At 39.6% G+C, this 13,029-nt stretch overlaps 1 protein-coding gene across 1 annotated transcript; it reads left to right on the top strand.

Moving 5' to 3' along the window:
* On the top strand, positions 1-2,889 carry LOC131684269 (very long-chain specific acyl-CoA dehydrogenase, mitochondrial-like). The gene is made up of 5 exons (XM_058966980.1): positions 1-158; positions 229-427; positions 483-1,751; positions 1,970-2,182; positions 2,526-2,889. The coding sequence occupies exons 1-5, from the start codon at positions 91-93 to the stop codon at positions 2,664-2,666; spliced, it is 1,890 nt and encodes a 629-aa protein (XP_058822963.1). The 5' UTR covers positions 1-90; the 3' UTR covers positions 2,667-2,889.
* The last annotated feature ends 10,140 nt before the right edge of the window (positions 2,890-13,029 follow it).

Below are 13,029 nucleotides of genomic sequence, written 5' to 3'. Positions count from 1 at the left end.
TTGAAATACACGAATATCAAAGTCGCAGCGTTCAAGTGTCACGTGGTACCTCTGAGCAAAGTTTATTCAACAGTTTGTAGAATTTCCAACATGCTTCTATCGGTTACAAAAATCACCAATCGGAATGGCCAACAGTTGATGCGTTTCGTTTCGGTTAGGTAAGTTTAGTGATACCAAGTTGCATATCCGTGACAAACAGCCATAAGATATCTTTCCGTTTCCCGGTAGATGTCTCTCCACTGCAACGAAAGCTGCTCCTGTACCCACCGAAAAATCGCCTCAACCCAAGCAATGCCAATCGTTCATGATGAACTTATTCAGCGGCCAGCTACAGACCTCGCAACTCTTTCCGTACCCAGATGTGCTGAACGAGGAACACAAGGAATATGCGCAGGCTGTCATCGGACCAGTTAATCGATTTTTCCAAGTATGTTACAGTTGCTTTAGTGATCCTTTAAAAATTTACACTGACCTTATTCCAGGAAGTCAACGACCACATCCGAAATGATGAGACGTCCAACCTGGACAAGAAAACCATGGACGCCATTTGGCATTTGGGCATAATGGGGAATGCAATACCGGTAGAGTATGGTGGTTTAGGTCTTACCAATGTTGTTGCATCTCGCCTGGGTGACATCAGCGGAGGAAATGATCTGGCCCTAACCATAGCGATAGGAGCTCATCAGTCGATTGGAACCAAGGGAATACTGTTGTTTGGAACCGAACAGCAGAAGGCAAAATATCTCCCACAACTTAGCAGTGGTGGTGTGATCGGAGCGTTTGCTTTAACTGAACCGTCGGTTGGTTCGGATGCCGCGTCGGTGAAAACCAAAGCGGTTCTGAGTCCTTGCGGGAAATATTACATTCTGAATGGATCCAAACTGTGGTGCACCGGAGGTGGAGTTGCCGGTATATTCACGACGTTTGCTCAAACTGAGGTGATTGATCCTAAGACTGGTGAAAAGAAAGAGAAAATGACCGCGTTCATAGTTGAGCGTGGATTCCATGGAGTGTCCACGGGACCACCGGAGAAGAAGATGGGACTGAAGTGTTCTATCACAACAGATGTTTACTTCGATGATGTTAAGGTTCCCGTAGAGAACGTACTTGGTGAGGTAGGAAACGGATTCAAGGTCGCGGTGAATATTCTGAATGCTGGTAGATATGGACTGTGTGCGATGTTGACGGGAACCATGCGATCTTGTATCGAGAAAGCAGCGGAACATGTTACCACACGGGTTCAGTTTAAACGGAAGCTTGAAGAATTCGAAAACGTGCAGGAAAAACTTGCTAAAATGGCAATGCATCACTATGTGGCTCAGACTCTTACCTACATGGTTGCTGGAAATATGGACCGGGGATCGCAGGATTACCACTTGGAAGCTGCTATTACTAAAGTGTTTGGTACGGAAGCCGGCTGGTACGTTTGCGATGAAGCCATCCAGCTGCTTGGTGGGAATGGTTATATGCAAGCCCCCGGATTGGAGCAGTTCATGCGAGACATGCGGGTGTTCCGGATATTCGAAGGCGCTAATGACGTACTGAGGATGTTCATCGCATTGACCGGTATTCAAAGTGCAGGCAAACAACTGAAGGGACTCCAGCAGGCGCTGAAAAATCCATTGATGAATTTGGGAACGGTTTTGCAGGAGGGTACTAAACGGGTGGCACGTACCGTTGGCACCAACAAGACCGACCTAGGAGGGTTTGTTGCCGAACCGCTGAAGGAAGCGGCGAAATTGTGTAGTCAGGTAGGTCCTTTCCGTAACGCATTTCATAAAAGTCTAGGAAAACCGGTTGGTAAATCGAAGAGACGATGCTCCGAAACTACTACAGAGGAGACCACCCATTTACTCAATATATTGTCCCCGTATTTCATGTTTACGTTTCCGATTCTGAACTACCTCGTATCAACTAGTATCAGATCTAAATAAATACACGTTAAAAACACATTCGTTTCTTTTTGCAGAGCATCGACCTCTTCAGTCATACCATTGAGTCTGTGCTAGTCAAACACGGCAAAGGCATCGTGGAGCGACAGTTCATCCTGGCCCGCATTGCAGACTGCGCCGTCGACATCTACACCATGGCCTGTGTGCTGTCTCGCGCAACTCGAGCCATTCGAAAGGGACTACCGTCGGCGGAACATGAAACTCTTATGGCTCAAGCGTGGTGTGTTGAGGTAAACAGTGCATCAGCTGTAGTACATGTATCTCGACTAACTTAGGATAAAGCTGTACGCACAAGAGGCGACAGAAAACACGCCACAAAAAATGTTCACTATGGATTTTGTTCTTCCTATTCCAACGCTGTTGTTTTTGTCGCGTTGGAATAGGTAGAACAAAATCAATTTTTAATATTTTTTGTGGCGTAAGTCCTGTCGCCTCGTGTGCAAACAGCTTAAGGGTGATAAAATCAGCTGTCATTTGGAAAATTTTGGCTTCAATGCCCTTATCTAAAGTTAGTCGAGATACGTTGTCTGGTTGAGAAAAAAAAATACAAGAGGGATTCCATTTTTTTCGTAGGCCAACTATCGGGTACAGCAGAACATCGAACGCATACACTCGAGGACGTTTCAAGATAACTACAGCAGGATGAGGCAGATAGCTAAAAATATCACCACACACCAGGGGCCAGCACATACTAATCCATTGGAGATAGATTAGATACGATCTTGTGAATGCAATCTGATAGCATGACTTGGATAAAAAACTGATTTCTGTAAGAAAGCTAAGATATGGATATTAGAGATGGTCGGGTTCGGGTTTTTGGACCCGAAACCCGGACCCGACCCGAACCCCACGGGTTTCGGGTCGGGTTCGGGTTTTGTAAATATAAGCTTCTCGGGTTCGGGTCGGGTTCCGGGTTTTCAAATTTGAAATTCTCGGGTTCGGGTCTGGTCCGGGTTTTTGAAATTTTGAACTTTCCGGCTCGGGTCGGGTTCGGGTTTTTCTAATTACAAATTATCGGGGTCGGGTCGGGTTCGGGTTTTGAACAAAACAACCCAACCATTTCACGACACTGTTTGCGTCTATATACAAACGCAGTCTTTTTTGTAGTAGTGAATTATACTTCGTGATACGAATGGGTGACACATATAACCGTACCAAATGTTAGCACCTCTGAATCGCTAGAATTCGTCGTATTTTCTGGTGCTCAAATATTGTATTTTTTCATTCTTGCATAAAATTCCGTCTCTTCAGATTCGCAAGCTGCCTGAATTATTTAATTTTTTAAACGAACATTCATGAGATAGCATTCAATAATACATGTTTCACATCTAAAATCTCTGCGATTTATTTTCCATGATTATTAGTAATAAACCAAGTCAACAGGAATTTATCGGAAAATATCGGTTCAAGTTTCTATAATAGAATACAAATTTCGACAGGTACTTTATAACCGATACTTAGGCCGCGGCGACTTTTTCTCTACGTAAATGGTTTTGTGGGGTACATTCGTACCCCAGAACTAAAATCGCTCTAATATGTCGAATTTTTATTAAATTTATAAGTAAATTGGATAGTTTAATTCTAAAATCATTCGTAAAGTAACCTGTTTAAAAATATTCGTGACTATTTAATTATGTAATACTTCATTTTGTATAGAACAAGGCTTCAAAATTCCCTTTTTTCTTCATATTGCTATAACTCCGGTAGTTTCAAATCGATTTTGACCATTTATACGTCGTTGTCAAGCTTATTAAATTTTAATTCCAAACATTTTTTTTTCAAAAACCGGTCAAAGAGTATATTTATTCCGATGCTTTTTTGGAAACCAAACGCCAATACAAACGCCAAAAATACAGCAATATGCAGTAACGGAGATCAAACAGGAAGGCGTCGAAGGAACAGGTAGAGTCGGTGCATTGTACGTGTGTATATAAAATAAGTATGTTCCAGAGCCTGGGCTGCAGAAGATAACGAATCGAATGATGCGTCTTGCATACTATATACAAATCATATTCACGAATGTTTTTTTATTTTTATTTCAATTATAGAGGTTCTATTCGCCTCTTCGGGTTAGAAAAATTTCTTATTCAAAATTTCTAACCCTACGTGCGGGGTCGGCACTCGAACCCAGGTGCGCAGCGTACAAGGCAATCGATTTACCAACTACGCTACGCCACCCCTATTCACGAATGTGTTTTGACTCTTTCATCCGCAAAAGCAAAAATTACGATACCGATCCAAAAGCATTTTCTAGTTACTTTGCTATAGTGCTTTGTTATATCAAATAACAGATACTCTTATTCGGCAGAGTTGGAACTAATACAATTTTACACATGTTTCGCGCTTACTATGTATCGATATTTTGCTTTTAAAAAAAGATATAAATTTTTTTTAATTATGTACACATGACAAAACACTAACGTAAACAGTTTTTGGTGTACATTTATACCCCAAACAAACTTTAAGCGAGCACTGTTAAGTTGGTCAAATGAAACAAATAGGTTGTGCCTGCTTTAACGGAAGTTTAATAATCAACTTGGTGTATGATAAAGATTGCTTGCAATTAAAATAAACTGTAACGGAAAAATAAGGATTTGAACTCACATATTTGGTGGTACTTTGGTGTCATTATGGCGGCTCAAATTTGAAAAGGGCGCATTATTTTTTTAAAAGCAGATAATTTAGGCCAAATTTATTTTCTATAGACTGTCTTTGTTCCACCAGACCTAAACCTAGCTTCACTTCCGCCAGGTTTCACTATCAAATCAGTGGTACATATACGAAACAAGCACTTTCAGTCAGATTGTTCCCGGGCTGAGATGTTGCATGAGTCGGATTCCATCATGAAAATACAAGAATTTCCACGAACGGAATTGATTGCAAAAATTTTGTGTCTCTGAAGCATAAAATAACTTAGATACCCAATCATAGATCATGCTAACGCTTATGATGGAACATAAAGAACACGTCAGAAAATCTTGATTGACAAGTTTGATGTAAACTGTCGAATACGAATTGCCAATTGCCATAGCTTAATTTAATACATGTAACAAATTATATGAAACTGCCTTGCAGGAATGGTTTCTGGTAAAAAATTAGAAATTTTAGTTAAGTACGACGAGCTGTGTTGGAAACTGTGACCATTAAGCTTTCTGTTTCCCCATGAGTTAGCCGCGGATTTAACTTAATTTCCGGTTAAGATATCGACGATTTATAAGTTTCTCAGAACATTACAAATTCGACGTTCAATAATAGTAAATATAAATGCGGATTCTACTCGGCAGTGATTTGTTTTGCCATATGTAGATATAACTCAATGTGTATGGTGCTACTTCAGATTCGAGTGATTTTACTATTCTTAGATGAGCCTAGGGTCATCTTCGAGATCTTTGGTTGATTCTCCGTATTAGCAAGTTGGATTCGGATCGGGCTTCTCAAATTTTAAATTTTCGGGTTCGGGTCGGGTTCGGGTATTCAAATTTTAAAATTCTCGGGTCGGGTCGGGTTCGGGTTTTACAAAATTTTCATTCTCGGGTACGGGTCGGGTCGGGTTTTTAAGTTTTAAAATGTTCGGGCTCGGGTCGGGTTCGGGTTTTTCAAATTTCATAATTTCGGGCTCGGGTCGGGTTCGGGTTTTTAAATTTTCATGCTCTCGGGTTCGGGTCGGGTTCGGGTTCGAAAAAATTGAAACCCGACCATCTCTAATGGATATCATCGTGGCATTTGTATTTACAGAAAGTTGACAAGAATTATTTTTAGGATGTTACAGAATATAATTATTCACAATTAATTTTGTATAGTTAAAAATATGTTATGCCAAAAAATTCACATAATCATGGTATGAAAAACCAAAAAGCTAGAATAAATTCTCCCGAAAAATTGTGTACATATTCTAATAAAACTAAGTTTCAATTGGCCATCGAACACAAGTTCGCACTCGAGAACCATCATTCTATCCAAGCTTGCACACAAAGTGCCTATACCCGACCAGGAGAAAATAACTGGGCAATAACCCGTGCATACTATTTTTAGGTATTCATACCAAAACTTAGTATTATATGAATATTATACCTCATTAAGCAGGTATTGAAGAAACATTTTTCAATACCTGCTTAATACCTCAATGAGGTATGATACTTTATTTTAGTATTATTTATGTATCCCAGTTATTTTTACAAATACCAAACCAATACCTTATTGAATACCTCCATAGAGTGAATTTTATTATTGGAAGGTTGAAAAATGTTTTATTATTATTCAGGTATTATAATAACTCGTTTCATCATCAAATAGTTATTTGTAGAACATGTCTGTGTTATTCTTTTTTGGTATTTTACCTCTTGTGTAGAGCTCATTTATACCATATTGTGGTAAACAGTCGTTGGTATTGATACCTAAATTTAGTATTCCGCAGTTATTTTCTTCTGCTCGGGTAGCCAGAGCGTGGAAACGGAATGAGCTGAAATAGAACAAAAACTCTTCATTCGTTCTTCGCTCCACGAATATACCACCCATCACCCCGTCCCAGCTTCTGCCCAAGTCAGATGTACAATCGAACCAAGTGAACAACAACTAGCAACCTCTCGATCTAGTATGCATTGTCTCGAGAACAAAGGAAATATTTCATTTATTCTTGCCATCCTGAGTAAAGTTGATGAGAAAAAGACTATGTAGATGTAAAGCTACATGATCTATCACCACGCACCCCTCCTGATCTAGTTGAAAAATACATGTCGTGATACGGAGAAGTAGAATCCGTTACACATGATACGTGGAGAATTTTCTTCCCGTGTTCACCTAACGGTGTTCTTGTGGTTATGATGCGGATCGAAAGACCTATCCCCTCCCATTTGACTATAAAAACTCAAAACCCACGAAGCTACTATTAATCAAACTACGTTATGCACCCATGAGGGGCAAACTCCTACGTTTAAGTATTGTAATCAGACAGAGCACCACGGACAATCTTACGCGGAAGATACAGAGGAGAATAAATCTCTACCAATTGTCAACGAATCCACGGAAAAACCAACTCAAAAAAGAGTTTTCAATGCCAATTCCTGAACCACAAACGGTTGCAAAATTTGTGGCAGCTGTTCAGTCCATATTGACAACTGCCAAAGCAGCATCCAGCACCCGAAAAATTACTGTAAGCAACATCGGTGAAGAAGATAATAACAATGACGACGGATTTACATTGGTCACCCGTAAGTGCAAGAAGCAGGAAAGAACATCTGGTATCGAGCACCAAGGCACTTTTAACGATGATGATCTTGATGTGGAGGACAGGAGAGAACTGAATGGTCCCCATGACGTAGTAGGCGAGCCGCGAAAGAAGGTCTCCGCTCGCAATAAAAAGTTGCGCCCAGGAGATCCAACGGAAAAACAATAATATTTGTTTTTATTTTTATTTTTTACATATTGTAAACACATGAAAGATCCACGGCTCCGTTAAGCTGCCGCTATGAGCCGTGTCAAATAAACGAAATAAAAAAATGCATATAATTTTACACTATCATTCGTGTATTATTACATATCATTCCTTTTACAGCAATATTCTAGTAAAAATACATTGAAATGCATTGGTTATCCGTTTAATGAAAGGGATTATCCATGAATCACGTAGCATTATATTGGGGAGGGGGGAGTTTTGCATTTTGTGATGATGTGTGACGACGGGGGGGGGGGGGGGGGGGTAGGGAGTCATGTCAGGCTACACACCAAAAAAATCTGAATTTTATCGTTGACGTGATTGCAAACATGACACAATTCAACAAACCGTAATTTACGAAATGACGGAACATTACCGTGTTCCATTCAATTTTACATGAAACATATACTTTACATGAACAATGACATAAAATTACACTTCCTACCATTCAGAACAAACGCTGTATGTGGAATAAAATTACATGATTTACGAAATTGAACGTCATGTAAAATTAAAATCAAACGTAAAACTAAGTCATTTTAGACGCTCGTATATGTCAGGGTCAGGAGACGTAAATTTACATTATTTTTTTTTCTAGGTGTGTACGTAGCTTTTTTAAAGGGGAATAACTAACACCGTTTTATATTTTTCAAAAAAAAATACGGGACAGGGGGAGAGTTACCGTCAAGCTACGTAATTACCAGGGGGGTGTTCAGAGGCTTGTGACGAAATGCTACGATGGAGGAGGGGGGTGTTAAAAATTACTCAAAAATGCTACGTCATTTATGGATGATCCCAAACTGTAATTTTCAATCCACGTATAAAATTATAATAAAATTCGTTGAAGAAAGAACGTCAAATCGTGTGTATTTGTGGGGGAACTTAATTTTACAATTATATTCATGCTCCAAATATGTGCATGAAAATAAACTTAAAATTACAAAATTTTTTTTTTTGTGTAGTGTATGTTCGCAGTGGAGCTGAAGCAGAAACACCAGTACTGCATCACCGACACCGACAATTTTGGCAAAAAATTGTTGAAAATCGATGAAAAATCATGCTGGTGCAGCTTCTCAGAGAGAATATTAATAGAAACTAAATCAAAAACCCCCTTATTATCCAAGAAAACTATTGCCATCTGCTGATTTCATGATCTGGGTGTATTACTTCTGGGTATAAGAGTCAGGTGAGGGAGAGTGGACAAAAATGGCAGGGGGAGAAAGTTATTAACTTTCAGTCGGGAGATCAACGGCATAGGTTACAGACTCGGGTGGCCTTCATTAGGAAGAATAATGTACTGGGATGCCGAGTGGTCATCCTCGAGTCGGCAAGGGGTTCCACCAGACGATTTCATAGTACGGCTCAGATGCGGATTGAAAAGACTACAAGTTGCGCGTGTGATGTTTGTGCTGTAGGTCCCGTGTTTGTTGGCTCATTCGACAGAGATTTTTAGTTTCGCCTTGGAGTCGCATAAAACCTTCGTGGGTGTATGGTGCAGGCGGAAGAGGGCATTTCTGAGAATGATATGAAAAATAAAAGGGGCAGTTAAATCTGTATATTGATGGTTTAGGAAAGTGTCTACGAGGGACATATAGTGGAGATCACTGCTTGCCATAATATCTCGAAACGTTGGGTGGTTTTCCTCAGGCCCGAAGGGTGCCCATTAGCCGAAACCTAGCGGAAGTGTACTCGGTGCACGCCCAGACAATGTGCTCGATATCGTGATAGCCATCGTCACAAGCGCAGATACCATTATCCACGAGACCAATACACCGGAGAAGTGCATCCAGCGTGTTTTCCATGAGTCGGGACAAGCTCTGCCTTTTAACATTCCAAATGGTGCTATTCTATGGTCCAGAAGGGTTTTCCTTGCAAGGACCTCGATTCCTGGTCAAGCCACGGGGATCTAGTGAGGCTTTGAATGCTGATTAAGCGACCGGGAAGAAACGTAAAGCAACTCTTTTTTCAATTGTACACTTTTATTCCCTAACACTTACGGTGTGTCTTGTGTGGCGTGTATGTTGGCCGGCCGGCTATTGCTGATGCTGGTCGTGATGATGATGTTGCAGGCGGGAAGTGATCTACGCTGTGGCGTTATGTAGATCGCTGGGTGGGAAACGCTGGAATGCGCGTGGCTCTCGACGATTGCCGGATGGTTGTCGTCGTGTGCTCGCTGGGAGTTCGTGCTTCACTTCCCACGTGTCGAACGAATTTCCTCCTCGGGTGTCCCGTGATCGTCTCTCCGGACCGATCAGTTTCCACGTGTTTATCTCCGGACGTGTTCGCACTTCTGCTACTCGTATCAATCGCTTTCAGGGTAGATTTTCGGGTCCTATGAGTATTTAGTCTGCCACGCGGAAAGGAAGATTAGTTTGCTACTGGGTTTCGGTGGTTGGGAATTTCGGTTGGTCTTAATTGACACAACGTACCTGATTCGTCGCTAGCTTTACCGAATCGCTGGTTTGTGAATAAGTGGTGAATATTCAATATTTAAACTTTCGTTGAGTTATTTTAAACTTTCGTGAAGAACAAACTCTCGGTGATGTACTTCGGCGAATAGTTGCACCTTTCCGTTCGCTCAGAACCCAGTAGCTCTTCCTTTTTCGCTTTTTTTAACTCCCTTTGCGTATTCCCTTTTCGACTCCGACAATCTTAACCTTTTTATTACGTTGGTATCAACAACAGGATTGAATCTTGTAAATGTGTTTTAACGAATTTTGTTTTATCTATCTCCTAACTGTCTTTTAAATTTTGTTCCTATTTTTAATACGTGTATAATTATATGCTTTCATGCTTTCTTTTATTTTAATTGTATTGCCTCGACGGTAACAATGGGGAGATAAGTCACCATTTGTGCAGCTAGTAAGAGCATTTAACATTTTGCGCCATCATAAATTTCCGATAAGTATACAAGGTCGTTGTGGAACGTGCAGTTTACAACGATTCTTTTACATGTACGAATGTGTATAATACATGTAAATATAATGCTTGTCATTTAGTACCAATTTTTTATGACTTATAATAATGTTATCAGAAGTCTTGAATCATTTGGATAAATAAGACCGAGTATTTCCCCCCGATTCAAATTCTTCATTTTATTTGTTTACAAGGTTTAACAGAGAATCTATCATCTTTTATGAAAAAAGCCCTAGAAAAAGTTGTGGTTAAGACGGTTTAATAAGTTGATCTAGGGAAACTAAACAATTCTCATTTTACAAAAAAATTTAATAACTTTCACAATTTTATCGGACTCAAATAAACAAGTGCTCAATTTCATTGGTTAGTAGTACGCTTTAAGTTTCCCTAAAAACATATTTTTTTGAATTGCTTTATCTTGTCGAAAATCTTGACCAAACGCTCATTTTTCTTTTAGAAAATGAGGACACATTAAGGAAAAGTTCTGCAAACTTGTGAATAACGTCAGAACTGTTAGCCGCACTAAAACAAAATGTACAGAAGACCAGAAGTTTATTCATTTATATTTAATTAAAAACAATAATATTTCATTTTAGTGCACTTAAACTGAAAATATTTGGATTTTAGTGAACTATTTTTTATTTTAAAGGAGAAATTCTTCTTTTTACTATAACTCAAAAATTTCTCTACTATAATTTTTTTGGACTTCGTTTTCGGATTCAGAACTCAATTTTGCATCGAAAATGGAGGCCATATATGAATGTTCATATTTCTATTTTTATTTTGTAAACTAGTGTAATTGGAACAATTCACGACCCGCGGTACAAACACACGCACAGGTAGAAGAGCACCTAACACTTCAATGTAGCAAGTTCTTGCACTCCAAAATATTAACTGATTGAAGGTTGGGGTTCTTAAAGCGACCAACCGCGTCCTTCATCAGAACATCGAAAGTCAAACCCGTCACTTACAACACCGTCAATCTCCACATCGCGAAAAGGAGTGTAGACGCGAAACTCCATCGCGAAGGGGTTATTTTTAGCGATATCATTGGCCTGTTTCATGTCAGTAACGACTACATGCAGTTTATCTGACTGAACTTTTTCAATGTCGGTCACGGCCGAGTATCGTTTTATCAACGCCCGCGCGATAATACTGTTATAAATACTGTTCAACGGTTTTTTGGCCAGTTGAATCATTCTGGTATATCTCGACATGGGGGGCTAGGAGTGACACATTAGGAAAAGTGTGAGTCGGGTCGGGGGGAGCATTTTCTGCCTCTGGCTCAATAAGTTCCTCTATCTCATATTCGATGAAATAATTTCGTTTCGGGAGCAACACGCTCAAAAGCGCAATTAATTAGAATAATATCAAGATATAATCAAAAACAAAAGAAGAAAAACAAACAACAAGAATTATGAAAACATTCGAGAAAAAAAATACTTAGCCAAGTCCTAGGCGAGTAAGTAGATATATTGTTGTTCACCATCCATTATGCGTTTGCTGTGTGGCCTTGATGAAACTGGGTTATTATAAATTGGTAATACAACAATGCAAAGGGGGTTCCGAATAGTTTTTGTTTCCGAAATACAACAAATTACACATTAAAATCGCTCAGGCAAGCTGACTCGACTTTTGAACTGTAATAAACACATTCAGTGCTTCACTATAACCTTTGTTTTAGCAAGCACCTTCGCACTGCCGAGAAAAATATACCGTACTGGGGAGAACAAAACGCTCGGTTACGAATCGTCCCGTCATTTTTGACCTAGAGCTCAAAATGGAAGCTTTTGGGATTCCTTACAACAATAGTTTGCGACGTACGTGAATTCATTATTAAAAACCTGCTTTAATCCATCTAGTGATGCGATCAACTAAAAATGGGAGCGTTATACCTTTCATTTGTGTAAATCGGTTCAGTCATCTCTGAATTTCTGTATAAGTTTAAATGACACACACACACACACACACACATACATTCATACACACAGACATTTTCTAATCACAATCCGGGCCTCGGTAAAAACGGTTTTCGGAGTGATTGCATAAGCTATAGGAGAAAGGTAAAAAATATTAAACATTAAAAAAGCTTTTCGTACGTCGCTGAAGATATTAATTTTGGATATTCTGTGAAATTTCCAAAACGATGAAAATTGTGGTTTCGAGGAAAATGCTCGGGGTATACATAACAGGCGCTTTAGGCAAATCATTTCCAAAAGTCTATAGCTCATTTTGGACCAATCAAAAAAATCGATATTTTTTAAATTCTGCGGTTGTGTAACTCCTATATCTTCATCCTCAGTAAATTGGTAAAAAGTAGTAAGTTAAGAAATCTGCTTTTCTAGTTCGTCTCGGCAGTATCTGACACTGACTTAGCGCCAAATAAACGCTTAACCCAAAACGGAAGCACTACCTGTGTCCAAAGCAAACAACACAAAATCCAGTGACCGAATTCCCGACGTGCACACCATACTTTATTATCCGAATCTCTTCCACAGCTTTTGTGTGCAGATATCTTCAAAAAGTTTGATTTCAAGTAAATGGAAAATTATATCAATTCAATGGAGATTTCCAGACAAATAGGAAGTCGATGCACTGAGACACTTTGATAAAAATCCAACTCCGAGTGCAGGCACGCGTATTTTTTTATTATATACTCCGATATCGCAAATGAGTATGCAGCTTAAGCTTCGTCCGCTGCATGGTCCGATCGACTATTTTAAGCGGATA

The sequence above is a fragment of the Topomyia yanbarensis genome, chromosome 2 (genome assembly GCF_030247195.1).
Source record: "Topomyia yanbarensis strain Yona2022 chromosome 2, ASM3024719v1, whole genome shotgun sequence".
Lineage (NCBI taxonomy): Eukaryota > Metazoa > Arthropoda > Insecta > Diptera > Culicidae > Topomyia > Topomyia yanbarensis.
Note: the sequence above shows the minus strand (reverse complement) of the source record. Positions and strands in the feature narration are given on the sequence as shown.

Excerpts from the sequence above, each read along its gene's own strand:
- LOC131684269 (XM_058966980.1), top strand. The coding sequence starts at position 91 with ATGCTTCTATCGGTTACAAAAATCACCAATCGGAATGGCCAACAGTTG. Across the intron at positions 1,752-1,969 it reads CGGCGAAATTGTGTAGTCAG|AGCATCGACCTCTTCAGTCA; the intron begins GTAGGTCCTTTC and ends TTCTTTTTGCAG. Across the intron at positions 2,183-2,525 it reads CTCAAGCGTGGTGTGTTGAG|GCCAACTATCGGGTACAGCA; the intron begins GTAAACAGTGCA and ends TTTTTTTCGTAG.